The following is an 18,557-nucleotide window of genomic DNA, read 5'->3' as shown; positions in this document are numbered from 1 at the left end:
GCACCTGAAAGCCTTCAATTTTCTCAAAAGCCGACAGTGCGCCTTTTAAACAAGTGCCTTATATATGGATCAATATTGGTTAATCATGGCATGACATTCCATTTAGCTCAGCTCCATCTTATGGATGAATAACACAACACAAACCACTACTACTACTGTGCCTTATAATGCAGTGCGCCCTATACGTGAAAACGGTTTTCAAGGGGCCATTCATTGCTACTTATACTCTAATGCGCCTTATAGTGCGGAAATATAAATGTTTATTTTCCCTGCATGGCAACCTATACAGAATGTGACTACTCTGTTGTACGATGCCGCTTCATTATAATATTATTGAATTAAGAGGAATGTTTGTGTCATGTTAGTCCTCCTAAAAAAACATTAAAACTAGGGCTGTCAAACGATTGAAATTTTTAATCGATTTAATCACATCTTAAAAATTAATTAATCGTAATTAATCGCAATTCAAACCATAAATAAAATATGCCATATTTTTCTGTAAATTATTGTTGGAATGGGAAGATAAGACAAGACGGATATATACATTCAACATACGGTACATAAGTACTGCATTTGTTTATTATGACAATAAATCAACAAGATGGCATTAACATTATTAAAATTCTGTTAAAGCTATCCATGGATAGAAAGACTTGTAGTTCTTAAAAGATAAATGTTAGTACAAGTTATAGAAATGTTATATTAAAACCCCTCCTAATGTTTTCGTTTTAATAAAATTTGTAAAATTTTCAAAGAAAAAATAAACTAGTAGCTCGCCATTGTTGATGTCAATAATTACACAATGCTCATTGTGCTGAAACGCATAAAATCAGTCCCACCCAAGCGCCAGCAGAGGGCGACAAAACACCAAAAAACACAAGTAACAAATGGACATGACACTGTGCTGTCATTTTAATCTGTTTGAGCGGGGCATGTGCGTTAAATGCCTCAAATATTTTAATGTGATTAATTAAAAAAATTAATTACTGCCCGTTAATGCGATAATTTTGACAGCCCTAATTAAAACTAAAGATATGTTTCCCTCCTGCATTTTTCCATTCTCAAACATTTTTGAAAAAGCTCCAGGGAGCCACCAGAGCAGCGCTAAAAGTCGCATGCGGCTCTAGCGCGACGGGTTACTGACCCCCGCACTAGACCAAGAGGACCAGTGCCCGGTTGGATAGCTTCCTCAACACTTACTTATGAATTGTTGAAAAAGTTCAATATTCACACTGCGCCAACCGAACTTTCCGAGTAGCATCACGTCGACGAAAGGCGCACTCATTGATTGGACAAATAAAAGAGGAAATAGAAGAGGGAGCGCTGAGCGTCAATGCATGGTGCTGTAATGTCAAATAGCATAGCATGTCGCCTCTCGGCCAGCAAGGGGTCGCTCCCTCCCAACTCAATACTGAGCGAACTGGAGTATATAAAAAATGCATAGGGGAAAATTAAACCACGAAAGAGAGCCACGTAGTAACCCAAGTCATACAGGCACGCAATCGCTTTCACTTTCGTGACTTTTTGGACTGTCAAATTGTCGCCACTTCCAGGAGAGTGGGACTCACGAAACGGCCGCCCCGAGAGGCTCCGCCTGTCTCGGCCAGTCACTCTCATACCGTCATACGGTAAGTTCAGCAACAGCATGCAAAACACAATGGCCACATTAAAACCCGATTTTGTGTATCAAATGCAACTGCTTATAGCGCAGCACAACAATTTGGCAATGGCTAATCGCCTGTCATCCTGCCACTGTTGATTTTGAATAGCGTCCGCGCTGTACTTCCGCTTTCAAACTCGGTTGTTTAGTCCGAACTAGCGTTCGGATGTGTGTTCACTAGTGCTGCAACGATTAATTGATTAACTCGAGTATTCGATTAGGAAAAAAAAGATTCTAATTAAATTTGGTGCCTTGAGAATTCGTTTAATTAAAGTGGGGTTGTAACTTGTAATGGTTTATTTTGAAAGTGTTTGCATTGAGTTTTATTGTTTTGGGTGGCTACACTGCCCTCTTGTCTGCCTCATTTCACATGGCTGAATCCAGCTGGTCCATGTTAAGACCAACATAAGCTAAGTTTTGTTTGAGCTGTTTTCTAATGTATTCGTAATTTAGTTTACAGGTATATTTAGCCATTTCCTGTGGGAATATGTGTCCGAACCATTTGTTAAGCGGAAAAAAAAAAAAAAAAAAACTTCTTTTGTTGTACATAAATTCTTTTTTTTTTTTTTTTTTTTATATAACGTTTGAGGCTCAGCTCGGGTATTTAAATTTTTCATGTTCCTTATCCGATTACTCGATTATTCGAATAACTAGTTCATCGATTAATCGACTACTAAAATAATCGATAGCTGCAGCCCTAGTGTTCACATTTACAAAACGAGGCGGACTATCTAAGAAAAAGAATTTGGTCTATTTAAAACAGTGCTAGTGTGAAAGCGCCCTTAAACGTGTTGCACTTACCCTCTCCAGACGGGATTCGTCCATGCTTTTGGAGTACTCCTTGAGCTGGCCCTCGCGGTCAGGGCGCAGGCTCTCAATGTCAGCGGAAAGATGAGGCATGTTAGACACCCAAGCTACGGTGCGTTCATTTAAGTTGGACTGAGAGCCCTGGGGAAAAAAACATGAGAACATCAATCCTTTCACTAATAGATGCCTCCACCATCTGAAGTTGAGTAGATAAACACACAAACGTCTCCAATAATTGACTGACCTGCTTGTTGCCCAGTGGCTTCAGCAGATGTTGTTGTGGAGGCTGCAGCTGTTGTGACTTTTTCCCGCTTTTGGTTGGCGTGTCCGTCGAGTCCTCGGCCGCGGCGGTAGCGACGGAGGACGGATTCTGATTCTCCTTGGAGGCTCCTGTCTGAAACGGCAAACCAGGAGCCGGACTGTCCGTCGTAGTCTCTTGCTGCTGAGTTTGCGTAGGTTGCTGTTGTTGTTGCGGTTGCGTTTGCCGCTGTTTAGCCTGAATGAAGTTGGTGTCAGTGGATTCCAGTAGGAGGTTCCTGCTTTGGGGTCGGGCCTTGGGTGGCGTAGCAGTCGCCGGGTTGTTGATGGAGCGTTGGGACTTGAGGAGCTGAGGAGCGATGGAGGACTGGCGCACGGGGTGAACGGTCGTAGGAGGCGTGGCCAAGGAGGCGGGCGTGCCTGTTCCGGTGGCCGTCTGAGAAGCCACGCCCATCATGTGCTGCTGCTGGAGGGACTCCTGAGGACAGACAACACCTTTGCCATGTGCATCACAGCAGCAAGAATCTTGTTTAATAAAGTGAAAAACGTTTTAATTTTTTAAAGTGTAATAGCAAAGAAAAATGTAAATATTCCAGGAAGTGGTCATCCTTAAAGTGCATGAGACACGAAAAAGCATGTTTATTTCATCATACACGCGGTATTTTATGCTCCTGAATGCTATGGACCGCTTGGATGTGTGTGGAAGCGATCGCTATATTTATTTAGTTTTTTGAATCCCGCGCCATGAAAATGAGTGACTTCCGGCTTCGGTCTAGCATTGAGGAGGAGGGCGCTGTGACGTGTAAGGTTGAAGGCGTCCTCTTCACTCTCCAGCCGTACTGTTGTGTATGAGGACTAAGGATTCAGCTGATTTTGCGGATTAATACGTTTATTTTTCGCATCACGCCAGCCAAACGGCTACAGAAAAATCTTGCTTTATGAGGGAGAGGCGTATGCGCCTTTTTGGAGTTTCAAAAGGTTCCCATTCACCGTGGACATTGGCCAAAACAAGCCCTACTACTGTGGGACCATTGGACTTACGAGGAAGTGAGTAAACATCTTGTTTTGTAGTATGTCAAATACGAATACAGCGATTACAAAGTAAACACTACAAACTTTCTTTAAATAAAGGACTACTTACTGTAAGTTTGATCATTGATCGGCATGCAAAAAGCTCTCCTCGTGCACATTAGCTGAACGTTAGCTGCACAACAACTGCAGCCGCCCTACTCCGGGGAACTAGCTATAAATTGCTCTCCGCCGGGCGGTTTGCCGGTCCGCGAAGACAATCGATAACCCAGTCGTCATGTCAAATAATCCGGGCTAGTTATGTGTGATTTTCCGCTCCGAAGACTTTGAAACATCACTCGGTTCGGGTTAGCATGTCGGCTAGCTGTCACGCCTCTTGGTTTGTTTACATTCTACGAAGCCGGGGCAGGGAAATGACATATGTCCGATTTAGGTGTCATAAAATATCGTTCGGGAGGTGCGACAGTAAAGGTGAAGTCGACAGTTTTGACCATTATGGAGTAATGTCGTCCTGAATAAGTGCATTTTTAGTATTTTATATTCCATTTAACACAAGACTTATTTGTCATGACCATGCCTTTTATTTAGCAATTGGGGAAAATACTTGTATAAAAAGAATATCCTGTAAAAATATTGAAGTAAAGAGACAGAAACAATGACATTTTGTAGCTCTCTTCGTCGCATTTTCCTCGTTGTGAATACCCCTCGACGGGCTGACTGGTCCTTCTCAAGCCATTTATTTAGCTATTGGGGAAAAATACTTGGATAAAAAGAATATCCTGTAAAAATATTGGAGCAGAGAGACTGAAACAATGACATTTTGCGGCTCTCTTTGTCGCATTTTCCTCGTTCTGAATAATTCCCCCTCAATGGGCTGAATAGTAAAACCGATGAGCCCAGTCTCCCGCTGACGTCATCCACCTGTTGGGGACGCTAGAGCCTTGTAATGGTAGGCGTGGCTAACCGACAGATTAAAAGACTAACTTCTCGTCATCTGCGCTTTGCTAAATTGTTATATATAGTCGAATTGTCTCAAAATATGATTCTAATTCACATAATAATGCTATTTAAGCCTTTTTTCTCCTGTCGTATGCTCCTTAAGAGGTGGCATTTTCTTTTTTATGTTAGTAAAAAACTGATCAGATCCCAGATTACCTGCCTTTCCATCATGACATCATTAATACTTATGACAGTGCTCCGATCTACGTATACGAATTTATATGCATGGGTATTACTGATGTCATAAAACGGCCTCACTTAAGCAGTGCAATTTTTTTTTTTTTTTTGGTTTAAACGTTATTTTATCCATCATCAGAGAGATTCGCCGAATTGCTGTGAATCCTCAGATAAACTGAGAAGATCTCTTCATATTTGAAAATGGACAACATGCTAATTAATTCACAAAGAACAATCATCCTTACACCAACTGTATTTGAAAGCAAGACAAAAAAAAAGACTGGGAAGCTGAGAGATGTTTGTTCCGCCACAACCCACGCGGCAGGACAGAAATAGCTCAGGACACTACGGTACATAATGGTATCATTAGAAGCACAGCAATTTACACAGTGTGAGTGGCAAGCTAATAACAAATATTAAGGTGTTCTATTACACATTACTTAGTAACATGTAGTGCGTAATAGAACACATAAAATCTCACTCATAGACTTCATAATGTATTGACGGGTCAGATCAGTCATGCACTGCGTCTTGCATTCAAGTTGGGGGCCGCCCAAATCGAGAGGAGCTATTCACAAACACGCGCGCAGCGATCTAAAGCTATAAAGCATACAAACACGAAGGATTGACTCAGGAGTGATTTGTTCGCCGATTCAAGGTAATTATTATATTTTTCACACCATGCATGCATTTTGAAATGTTGTGAAAAAAATCAATGGGAGAAATTAGCCGCTACTGCATTGGCATCATAGTCTGCAAAATTTACTTGAAATAAATGCTAACTGCACGTTTTTCTTTTTTTTTTTTTTTTTTTTTTTTTTTTGCTTTTAACCAAGAATCAAAACTGTTTTACGTCCATTTCTATATAGAATTTGAAGATTTAAGCGTTTATTCACACGAATTTTCACATGGAAACCTCTATTTACATCAGGCGGCCGCTAGCTACATTTACTAACAGACTAGCATTGTACTTCGACATATATACATAAAATAGATGAGTAACTGCCCGGTTTTTTGCTCATTTAACAAAGAATCAAGACAGTTTTACGTCCATATCTACATATTTACGTATAATAAATGCTAACTGCGCGTTTTTTTTTTTTTTTTGCTTTTAACCAAGAATCGACGTCCAATTTACGTCCATATCTATAAAGAATTCAGGGATTTACGCATTTATTCACAAGAATTTTCACCAGAAAACCTCTGTTACATCAGGCGGCCGCTAGCTACATTTACTAACAGACTAGCATTGTACTTCGACATAGTAACATAAAATAAATGCTAACTGCACGTATTTTTTGCTTTTAACCAAGAATCAAGACTGTTTTACGTCCATATCTACTAAGAATTCAGGGATTTACACATTTATTCACAAGAATTTTCGCCAGAAAACCTCTGTTTACATCAGGCGGCCGCTAGCTACTTTTACTAACAGACTAGTATTGTACTTTGACATGTTTACGTAAAATAAATGCTAACTGCATGTTTTTTTTGCTCTTAACCAAGAATGGAGACTGTTTTACGTCCATATCTATGAAGAATCCGGGGATTTAAGCATTTATTTACAAGAATTTTCCCAGAAAACCTCTGTTTACATCAGGCGGCCACTAGCTACTTTTACTAACAGACTAGCATTGTACTTCGACATATTTACGTAAAATAAATGCTAACTGCACGTTTTTTTTGCTCTTAACCAAGAATGGAGACTGTTTCACGTCCATATCTATGAAGAATCCAGGGATTTCAGCATTTATTTACAAGAATTTTCACCAGAAAACCTCTGTTCACATCAGGCGGCAGCTAGTTACTTTTACTAACAGACTAGCATTGTACTTCGACATATTTACATGAAATAAATGCTAACTGCATGTTTTTTTTGCTTTTAACCAAAAATAGAGACTGTTTTGCGTCCATATCTATAAAGAATTCAGGGATTTAAGCATTTATTCACAAGAATTTTCAACGAAAAAAGCTCTTTGTCTGTGATTCCACTCGGTCAGCTTTGACGGCCTCGCCAACAATTTATCAGCCCCACGGCCCGTCAATACATCAATAAAGTCTATGTCTCACTTTTGAAATTCTTCCCACTACCAATCATAACAATACATACGAAGACTGTATATACAATAAAATAATAAATGTCTGCTGAATCACCAAACAAGGTTATTGTACTAATTTACAACTATTAGCTTATTCACTATCATTGACGGTGATTGACGTCCAATTTATCCCCTAATCAAAATAGATAGGACGTCTATCGCCGTCAATGGCAGCCAATGACATGGATGCAATTTTTGCGGTAAATGTTTCTAGGGTGAGAGTTTATTCGCACATTTTGAAAATATCAGAAAATATAGAATATGAGAATAATGAATTAATTGTTATTATTTTAAGATATCCGATTGAGGGGCTCTCACCTGCACTTGGAGAGAGAGCTGGTGCCAGACAAAGTCGTTCTGGTTCTGCCGGGCAAAGTCGTCGCTATAGCTATGCGAGTGGACGATGCTAGGCTGAACCAGGCTGTTCTGAGACCGTAGCGCCGATAAATCTTCACTGCGGGAGAAGACGTTATTGCCGAATGCCGGCGTGTAGTCGTGGTGGCCGTTCTCCGGTTCCGGTGCCAGCAGGAGGGGCGGCGGCGGAGGATGAGCCGGCGAGTTCTGCGCCGCCAGGTGGAAGAGAGGATTCTGGAAAGACAGCGGGTAGTTCATGGCCGCCGCTGCCTGCTGTTGCTGCTGGGAGATGGATTCGGTGGGGCCGCCGATGTGGCCCATCTGGCTCAGCCTCAGGCCGGAGCCACCCATGCGGAGGGGGCCGCCCAAGTTGCTAAAGCTGTGGCCCAAGCCGGCGATGGAGGCCTGGGAGGAGGTTAACATGTCCCCAACAGAGTTCAGGTTGGAGATGCTGTTCATGCGCGAGTCTTGGAGGTCCATCATTGACACGCTTTTGTTCACACTGTGAACCTGACACAAGTGACAATAGCAGAACATAGTAACACTGGGGAATACATATTTTGTTGAATTAGGTCTGATAGCTGTTTTTTCACCTCCGTCAGTACATGGAACCTACGGAAGGCAGAGTTTGTGGATTTGGTCCTTTGATAACTCAAGAACGAATTAAGGGATTATTATCAAACTTGCAGGACACATTTGAATTATGAAAAGGAAAAGGTGACTACATTTGGAGGTAATGAAATCAAAGGTCACTGAGGTCAGGAAAGGAATTTCAAGATAATTTGGTAACGGATTAGCCTATTAACTCAAAATTGAAGGGCAGGTGATCGGACGAGAAGAGAATGGGGAATGATGGAAGTGAGTGCCCGCCCACGCTACTAAATATGGTAATGCTTTGAATTTGGCTGCTTAGGCGGAAGTATGCTCTTTAAGAGTGCTCCCCTTGTTAAATAATTTTGGGGTGCAGAATCCAAAAGTGAGTCTCTAATAAATCATGTTTTTCCAACTATAGAATAACAGATTTCTAAAAAAAATATTTAAAATATTAGAGGTCACCAAGTGATTATATTTTCGTATTTTACGCTGTTAACTTTAACATTATTCATAAAACCAAACGAAATTAATAAAAAGGCGATGAACTAAAAAAGAAAACTCTTCTTATATCGGCTAATAACGCAGTAAAGTTTTTTTTCCCGCCATAAAGTTAGCAAGTGCTTATTTAAAAAAAAAAAAAATATATATATATATATATATATATATATGTATTAGGGCTGTCCCAAACGACTAATTTTCTCCCGATTAGTCAGCCGACTATTTTTACGATTAGTCGACTAATCTAATAATAAAAAATTTAAAAAATTATTACTAATTTAGCAATGAAATTATTGTTGACGCTTATCAATTCACAAAAATATATTGGAACACTTAAACTATTTATTAAAGTACAAATAAACACGTAAATAACAATAATAAATCACAAATAAACAATGAGTTCAAATGCTGGTAGAATTAACTAGTGCAAAACAATGGAATGTAAACAGATTCAAAACACTGACTTCACCTTTCCAACATGATTCAAAACAATTCTTAAAAAACACCTAGCCTTAATATTATAGTATAGTACTATATATAATAGTTTTATAATAATTATAATAATTATTCATTGCCAATCAGATTTTTCATAAAGGGTGTCATTTTAAAGGTATTCTTAGTGTAGAATCTAAATTCTGAAGTATGCGGGATTAACTCCTGAAATCGTTATTTATATGACGAACATGACATGCTTTTTTGAAATGTTCACCGGAAGTGCGTTCGCTAAACCGCTAACGGGAAGTACGTTCGCTAAACCGCTAACTTTAGCTTTACACTCCGCAAAAAAATCACTTTTTGTCATTGCATGTGTCAATAATAGATTTTTTTGGTCTTTTTTTTTTTCGTTTGCAAATGCTGTTAACCAGCGATTTTTCATGTTTGAAGTGTCACCTTTTAACCGCAAGTTTGCTTTCACGAGACGACTGCCAATGTTTCAGGCTAAAGTACCGGTAGGTTGCCTTTTTCCCCCCATTCAGCTCAGTGTAGCAATGCTAACGTTACAGTGTTTAATATAGATGTGTTTTCTTATTTTATATGTCTGAACTTTAATTCTACAGCGTGTTGATAAGAGAAAGGAGTCTCACATGCCACCAGCACGCACACACGCACCAATGTATGCACGCACGCACGTGCGCAGCGATAAAAGGCAGCCGTGAAAATTACCGCCCTCATTTTTATTTGCCATGCGATAAATGGACTCATTGCATATCTCGACAGGCTTAGCAACTTCAATAAAACATGTCGTTAGTTAGTTAGATGGACTTACAAACTGGGCGACGGCGCTTGAGGTGTTTATTCACGGCCGACGTGCATGAAGAGACAGGACAGAAAGTGTGTACCTTCCTTTGTTTCTTTGAAATAAGTCAATGTTTTGGACACTCTGGTGCGCTTTTTTTGGCTTTGTGCCGCTTTCCCCGCTTGCATACAGAGCGCGTCCGACATTCTGAACTTTCCACGCATATATTTTTTTTAACCCTTTATTAACCGTCGACGGGATGTTGTGCTCGTCGACAATGTCGACTAGTCGGGACAGCTCTAATATATATATTATATATACTGTATATACTGTATATACACTGTATATGGTGGAAAACACAGACAAGGTTAAAAAAGGAGTTTCTGCTCTTGCAAACCTCTTCAAAATAAACTGCTGTATTTTAAGCCAAAAGAACTGTTGTGTTTGATAGAACAATATGTCTATATCATGCCATAGCGGTTTCATGGCATATTAAGCCCCCAAACGATTTTTAATTTGTCCGTTTTACCCTGGAGATCCCCGTTTACCGACAGCGTGCAAGCGGTTTCGTTTCAACCCAGCCATAAAAAAAAGGTATGTATTTATTATTCAAAATGTCTACCATTTTAAGCTTAGAATCGTTAATTGATGTCTAATATTTAGTTTAAATTAAAAAAACGACTTTATAAAATTATTCACTTGCATATTTTAAACTTTTTTTTAAAAATTACGTCACAATGAAAAAAATTGTGTCTGTAAATAGATCACGGATATCTACCTCATAACTATCGCTTAATTGTATTTTTTTTTTTTTTTTTTTTGTTACTGTCGCATTTTCCCCGATATTTTAGATGATAAATAATCGATCCAAACAAATAAAAATTGAGGGAAAAAAAAGATCTCGTCCACTCCTTGATGTCTGCGATTTCTACATTGCTACCTTTGTTATATTACCGTGTTTCACCCATAAAATCCCCAAAAAGTCCTGCTGTGGCAATTCACAGCTGTCTTGACACTCATTGAGACATGCTACACTGAGTTTTTGGATTGAAACAAGGTAAGTATGTGATAATATCTCGTTTAAATCATTGTGTCTTTAATCATGCTCTCTTATGATCTCACCTCGAGTTAGGGTTTCGGGGGTTAAACTTTTTTTTTTTCAATTTTTTTCTTACCCCAGAAAATTGAGATTTTAAGCTTTCCAATGATGTATCACACATGCATATAGGACAATTTTGAAATTTGGCCAAATTGGGGGTCTCAAAGCAGAACTTAAAGTCACCTGAGCGTTTTCCGTCACATATATCGACATAAAATGAAATATGAAAGAAAGAGGCACAACTTTAATGTTTTTTTAAACACCATAGTGTTTTACGTATGATACTATATATAGGCCTGTCGCGATAACAAATTTTAGTAGGCGATATATTGTCTCATAAATCATTGCCGATATGCGATAATATGGTCAGTTTTTAAAACCAATCCAACCACTAATGTAGTGACAGTACATCCTAATAAATCACCCATTCAAAGGCAATAAATTAAATAAAAAATGATAAATTTATATATATTAATAAATAATAAATTAAATAAAATACAATCTATATTAAAAATGATGAGAAAAAAACCCAATGCATAACGAGTAATCTGATAGCTAGCTATGTGCAGAACATGAAATAAGAAAGAAACCAACGAACGCCATTTTTGTTCTCTGATAATTAGACCCCATCAAAAGTGTTTTAGCCAAAATGACTGTCATCTTACCCTACATAATTCTTTGCCAATCAGATTTTTCATAATGAATGTCATTTTAAAGCTATTCTAAGTGTAGAATGTAAAGTATGTGAGATTAACTCCAGAAATCTTTATTTACATGTTGAACATGACGTGCTTTTATTTTTGAAATATTCACCGGAAGTATGTTCGCTAAACCGCTAACTGTAAGCTTTACACTCAGTAAAAAAAAAAAAAAAAAAAAAAAAAGCATTTCTATTTTCATCATGCATGGGGTGTTGGTAATCGATTTTTTTCTTTTTTCGCATTGTTTTCAAATGCTGCAAACCAGCAAGTTTTCATTTTTGAAGTGTCCCCTTTTAACCGCAAGTTTGCGTTTTGGAGAAGACTGCCATTGTTTTATTGCAGGCTATAGTGCTTAGTACATTGCCTTTTTTCCCATTAGCCTCAATGCTAACGTTTTACAATGTTTAATATAGATGTGTTTCCTTATATTGAATGTCTGAACTTTAATTCTACAGTGTGTTGATGACCAATAAACATCTGTGAAAGGAACTGGAGTCTCGTATGCAATCAACACACACGTGTGCTGAGTGCACGCAGCACACGCAAACGAACGCGGCAATAAACCGCAGCCGGGTAAATGACCGATCTCTTTTTTTTTTTTTTTTTTTACTATGTGATAAATTCACTCATTGCATATCGCCACAGGCTTAGATATGACTAGTGTAATTCTCTATATGTTGGCAGTAACAACATAGCTGAGAAGAAAAAACTTAAGGTTCTAGAAAAAAAAAGACTGGAATTCTGAAATTAGCATGCCAATTTTAGTTTTAATCAGCATAATACTGTAACTCAACATTTTTGTTTTGTTTTCAAGTTGTTCCCTACTATAATATAGTAGGACAAATAAGTATTTAGTCAACCACCAATTGTGCAAGTTCTCCTACTTGAAAAGATTAGAGAGGTCTGTAATTGTCAACATGGGTAAACCTCAACCATGAAAGACAGAATGTGGAAAACAAAAAAACAGAAAATTACATTGTTTGATTTTTAAAGAATTTATTTCCAAATTAGAGTGGAAAATAAGTATTTGGTCACCTACAAACAAGCAAGATTTCTGGCTGTCAAAGACGTCTAACTTCTTCTAACGAGGCTTCACTCATTACCTGTATTAATGGCACCTGTTTTAACGGTATAAAAGACACCTGTCCACAACCTTAATCAGTCACACTCCAAACTCCACTATGGCCAAGACCAAAGAGCTGTCGAAGGACACCAGAGAAAAAATTGTAGACCTGCACCAGGCTGGAAAGACTGAATCTGCAATAGGTAAAACGCTTGGTGTAAAGAAATCAACTGTGGGAGCAATTATTAGAAAATGGAAGATATACAAGACCATTGATAATCTTCCTCGATCTGGGGCTCCATGCAAGATCTCACCCCGTGGCGTCAAAATGATAACAAGAACGGTGAGCAAAAATCCCAGAACCACACGGGGGGACCTAGTGAATGACCTACAGAGAGCTGGGACCACAGTAACAAAGGCTACTATTAGTAACACAATTTGCCGCCAGGGACTCAAATCCTGCACTGCCAGACGTGTCCCCCTATACTGAAGAAAGTACACGTCCAGGCCCGTCTGCGGTTCGCTTGAGAGCATTTGGATGATCCAGAAGAGGATTGGGAGAATGTGTTATGGTCAGATGAAACCAAAATATAACTTTTTGGTAGGAACACAGGTTCTCGTGTTTGGAGGAGAAAGAATACTGAATTGCATCCGAAGAACACCATACCCACTGTGAAGCATGGGGGTGGAAACATTATTCTTTGGGGCTGTTTTTCTGCGAAGGGACCAGGACGACTGATATGTGTAAAGGAAAGAATGAATTGGGCCATGTATCGAGAGATTTTGAGTGAAAATCTCCTTCCATCAGCAAGGACATTGAAGACGAGATGTGGCTGGGTCTTTCAGCATGACAATGATCCTAAAAACTCAGCCAGGGCAACAAAGGAGTGGCTTCGTAAGAAGCATTTCAAGGTCCTGGAGTGGCCTAGCCAGTCTCCAGATCTCAACCCCATAGAAAATCTGTGGAGGGAGTTGAAAGTCTGTGTTGCCCAACGACAGCCCCAAAATATCACTGCTCTAGAGGAGATCTGCATGGAGGAATGGGCCAAAATACCAGCAACAGTGTGTGAAAAGCTTGTGAAGAGTTACAGAAAACATTTGGCCTCCGTTATTGCCAACAAAGGGTACATAACAAAGTATTGAGATGAACTTTTGGTATTGACCAAATATTTATTTTCCACCATGATTTGCAAATAAATTCTTTAAAAATCAAACAATGTGATTTTCAGTTTTTTTTTTTTCCACATTCTGTCTCTCATGGTTAAGGTTTACCCATGTTGACAATTACAGGCCTCTCAAATATTTTCAAGTGGGAGAACTTGCACAATTAGTGCACTGTACATAGATCATAGCATATTATTAATTTCTCACAAAGCTCACTGCGTTACCTTAGGATCGGGTTCCGTGATGTCCGAACTGCTGGTGCAGTAAGCCGGACTGGATCGAGCCAGCGGGGGTCGAGTCACGTAAAACACTTCACGGGATGAGCGCAGGTCTCGTTCGGCCTGACGCCTCATGTTGAGGTTGGACGACAGGGACTCGACGGCCGAAACGGTGGGCGGCGACGGCAGGCGGGAGATGTCTATGGAACTATACATAGATATGAGACTAAAGTCAGTTTGAGGAATGAGTGCTATTTGAGGAAAATACAGTGCATGTGTTTGTACATACATGTCATTTGTCAGATGTGTCATTGGATGATACCATTTTTCTCATATAAGAACGCCAGTAAAATGTTTTCAAGCTAAATTCAGTGGAGGGGAAACAGTCGCAATTACAGCTGTTATTGCTCTTACGTAAAGAGTTCTCATTTGAATTGTTAGGCGATAATGAGCGCTAGTGTCTACTGATAATAAGAAGTGTGAGGCGGAGGAAAAGAGGGTTTGGCTAAGGGGGTTTGAGAACAGATGGCTCCGGCAATTACCGATTGATAAAATACTTAGCGCATTTGGAGATAAATTAGGTGACATTAGAGGGGCTCTCGGAAATAAGCCGGGCATTGTGTTCCGAGCCGTAGAATTCCCATCCTGTAAGTTTTCTCGTTCTGCGTTTCACGATTAATTACACCGGTATGACGCAGCGGTGTCAGGCCGCGTTAGAACTACCCGGCCTCCCGGAGGACATGATGATCTATTTTCTGAAATGGAAGAGGAGGGAAGGAAAAGGGGAGGGGGACACCTACCTGTTTAAGTCGCGCATCATCAAGCTCTGGAAGTCGGAGGACATGAGGCGATTGAACGTGGGCCGAGAGAAGAGTCTGTCCTTGGGCCGCTCGGGCTGGTGGTTGGTGACGGCGTGCAGCTGGGGGTTGCGCAGGGCCACGCTGATGTCATTCAGCAGCCGAGGTAGCGGACCCAGTTTGAGAATGGCGTCCTGTGAGCAGGTAGGGAAAATGTCACCGTGACCAGATGTTATTTTTAACGGCGTCTCTCAACCTTAAATGAGGTCGCACTGAGCATATGCAGGAGTTGTCAAGTTGTTACACTGTAGGGGTTAATTCAGCACTTCCTTTTACATTAAGCTTACCGACCTTGCTAAGCTGCCCCATGACCTCCCACAGCAGACTGTGAAGCATGGACAGCTCCCTGCCGAGGTCGATGTAGCCCTCGAAACCTCCGGCGTTCCCTCCGGCGTCCATGTTGGAGATTTCGTAGAGGAACTGCTGCATGGAGCCCCACTCCATTTCCAGGAATTCATTCATAAAGTACAAATATTCCTCCTTAGGTCCAAACCTGCAGCAGGCACAATTTCAAGTACTTTAGAGTGGAACAGTATGACTCATCAAATAAATCAGGACAGCATGGGGGACTCACTTGCTGAAGCTGGCCAAGTTCTGCATGACCTTGGCAATAAGTGTAAGAGTCCGCGAGGTGCGTTCTGCTGGATATTCTTGAGTCAGGTTGAAAAGCGAAGGTGACATGATTGCCGGACACATGAAACGGAGGAACAGCGAGGAGCTGATGAGGCTGTCGGCCAGATCCTCTCTGCCGCGTTCTGCACACCGGGCCCGCCATGATGCGAACACCTCCTTCAGCTCACGGGGGAAAATGCTGCAACAAGCGCAAGAACATACGCAAAGTTTAAGGGGGAGTTAGGGCCAGCCTAGTGGCCAAAAAGTGTCATTTTATGTAACTGACTTTCCTATATATGATTTTAAAATTAAGAGTTTTCCGGTAAAATATTGTCTAAAAAGGTTGTAAAGCAATAAAACAAACGACAAAAATGAATGAAATGAGCAAAAAAGTATTTTTATAATGGGTCCAAATTATTTTTCGAACAGATCATGTGACTACAACCTTAGACGGTCATTTGCTTTGCTTAGCCAAAACCACCTGAGGACCGAAGAAGCAAGGTGGATATGGCGGAAAACACAGAAAAGGCTGAAAAAGCAGTTTCTGCTCTTGCACTCCTCTATAAAATAAACTGCTGTATTTAAGCCAAAACAACTGTTGTATCAGATAGAATAATTTGTCTACAGTATATGCTGCTATAGCAGATTCACGGCGCATTAAGTCCCCGAACTATCTTTAATTTGTCCGTTTTACCCTGAAAAACCCCGTTTACAGACGTCGCGCAAACGCTTTTGTTTCAACCCAGCCATAAAAAGAAGGTAAGTAATTATATTTATTATTCAAAATGTCTGTCATTTTTAGCTTAAAATCATTAATTGATGTCTAATATGTCGTTTAAAATAAAAATGACTTTAAAAAGTTATTTACTCAAATATTTTAAACTTTTAAACAAATTACGTCAAAATGAAAAAAATTGGCGTCTGTAAAAAAGTCACGGAAAGCTACCTCATAAATATCACTTAATTGTATTTTTTTCGTCACTGTCGCATTTTCCCCAATATTTTAGATGATAAATAATCGATCCAAACAAAGAAAAATTGAAACCAAAAAAAAAAACGTTTAAAAGGGTAAATATATGAAAATGAAAATCTCGATTACTCCTTGACGTCTACGACTTCTGCATCGCGACCCTTGTTATATTACCATGTTTCACCCATAAAATCCCGAAAAAATACAGCTGTGGCCATTCACATCTGTCTCTTGGCACTCGATGATACATGTTATATGAAGTTTTTGGATCGATAAAAAGGTAAGGGCGCGATAATATCTCATTAAAATCATGGCGTCTTTAATTCTGCTTTCGCGGGCTCTAACCTCCACTTTTTTTTTTTAAATGCCTTCCTGGTCAAAATTTTTCTTTCCTCAGAAAATTGACATTTTAAGCTTTCCAATGATGTATCACACGTGCAAATCGGACAATTTTGAAATTTGGCCAAATTTCATCCAACGAGTTAAACAGTAAAACTTTGACTTTTTTACATTCAGTACATATGTTACGTTATAGACAGAAAAAAAGGGTTTTTTTTGATGGGAAAAAAATGATTGATGGACCATGTTTTAAAACCTCGTACATAACTATATCACCAAAACACGGAAATCAAGCAAATCAGTGCAGTGTGTGGCTCTGCCCCGGGGATACAATTTTTGAATTTTTTGTAACTACATTGGCACGACACCGGCAGGCGCACCATATTCAATGGATGACGATCTTGGCGAAAAGCATAGCTGTCCTAAGCAGCCTGATTTAGAATTCCCCTCAAGAACGATGAGAAACAAAATTATAAATATTCTTCAAAGTTCATTTTATTGCTGACACTTCGTTTCGGGGTCATCAACATGTTGTGCCCCCGTGCACCAAAAGTCAAACGAAACTAGAGTTGTCCGACAACGACTTTTTAACTGATATCCCATATTGTCCAACTCCAAAAATCCAATAGTGATATCAAACCGATATGCTGTCGTGGACTTTACATATTATGGCTACCGTAATTGTAATGTGATGATGAAAAAAGCTTCGAATCAAATTTTGCGACTAATTAATTAGAGTGGCATTGTCACTGTTTGCATTTAGTTTTATTGATTTGGTGGATACACTGCCCTCTAGTGGCAACAGTGAATATGGCATAAGTCATTTAACATGGCTGAATCCAGCTGCTCCCTGTTAAGACCAAAATAAGCTAATATTTTTTTTTATGTATTGCTTGTTTAGTGTATGGGTATTTAGGTGTCTTTTGTGGGAATATGTGTTTGAACGATTTGTTAATAGCATTGTTAAAAAAAATTTTTTTAATTATAGCATTTAAGCTAACGGACTTTTGCAATGCAAGTTAGCCAATGTTTCTCTTGTACTTTTGTCCTCATTTATTTATTTATTTTAATACCGTTTGAGGCAAAGCTTAGGTAGGTTTTATATTACTTTTAAATGAACGTGTAATGCTGCATAGTTTGAAGAAACACTTGGGAATTTTATTTTTTATTTGCATTTATGTGCTCTTTTGAAAGTGCAATCCTAGCAATTTTACCTCTCCTAACATCTATTCTGCAACACATTAAATGTTCCTAATCCGATTACTCGATTGTTCAAACTAACCAGTTAATAGATTAATCAACTTCTCTAAAACAATCGATAGTTGCAGCCCTACTTTAATACCGTAATAATAAATGTAACAACTTCAAAGTTTTCCAAATAAAATAAACATTCTTAAACAAATAAGGAGAAGCTGTACTAAGCTGTAAAGAGCACTTGTACAATGACAGGATGCTTCTACATTCACTTTGAAGGCAACATGCATATTGGGCCAAAACCGATAATGAGGTCGATATTATCCGATATCATTTAAAAGTGCTCTTTTTCCACCTCCAACTCTAAACGAGACTCATTCAGAAACGGAAATGGCTTATTTTAGAGAGCTTGCGTACGCACCAGAGGGAGTTGATGATCTTGCAGAGTAGGAGCTCACAGCACATCCGAAGGTTAGCTTGGTGGTCAGCCAGCACCGAGGGCGGGACTCGCATGGGGTCCACCTCGCAGTTTTCCTCTGATTCGTATAATGCACGGATGAAGTCACCTGCAAGGCGGACGTCATGAAAATGAAAGAAAAAATACAGACGGAAGCAATTTTTAGACTGA

General features: G+C 39.5%; 1 protein-coding gene across 4 annotated transcripts in view; it reads right to left on the bottom strand.

The window, feature by feature from the left end:
• LOC130910526 (ras/Rap GTPase-activating protein SynGAP-like) overlaps positions 1-18,557 on the bottom strand; it is a 62,193-nt gene that overhangs the window by 10,415 nt on the left and 33,221 nt on the right. For 3 of the 4 annotated variants that reach the window (XM_057827915.1, XM_057827916.1, XM_057827917.1), the window contains 8 exons: positions 18,351-18,495; positions 15,389-15,625; positions 15,106-15,307; positions 14,758-14,948; positions 13,964-14,165; positions 7,348-7,893; positions 2,712-3,203; positions 2,462-2,608 (listed from right to left, as the gene is read on the bottom strand). In XM_057827915.1, the coding sequence (XP_057683898.1) occupies positions 2,462-2,608; positions 2,712-3,203; positions 7,348-7,893; positions 13,964-14,165; positions 14,758-14,948; positions 15,106-15,307; positions 15,389-15,625; positions 18,351-18,495 (2,162 nt within the window). The remainder of the gene's footprint in view (positions 1-2,461; positions 2,609-2,711; positions 3,204-7,347; positions 7,894-13,963; positions 14,166-14,757; positions 14,949-15,105; positions 15,308-15,388; positions 15,626-18,350; positions 18,496-18,557) is intronic. The other variant, XM_057827919.1, reaches the window with a different exon arrangement.

Source organism: Corythoichthys intestinalis, chromosome 22 (assembly GCF_030265065.1).
Source record: "Corythoichthys intestinalis isolate RoL2023-P3 chromosome 22, ASM3026506v1, whole genome shotgun sequence".
Classification (NCBI taxonomy): Eukaryota; Metazoa; Chordata; class Actinopteri; order Syngnathiformes; family Syngnathidae; genus Corythoichthys; species Corythoichthys intestinalis.
Note: the sequence above shows the minus strand (reverse complement) of the source record. Positions and strands in the feature narration are given on the sequence as shown.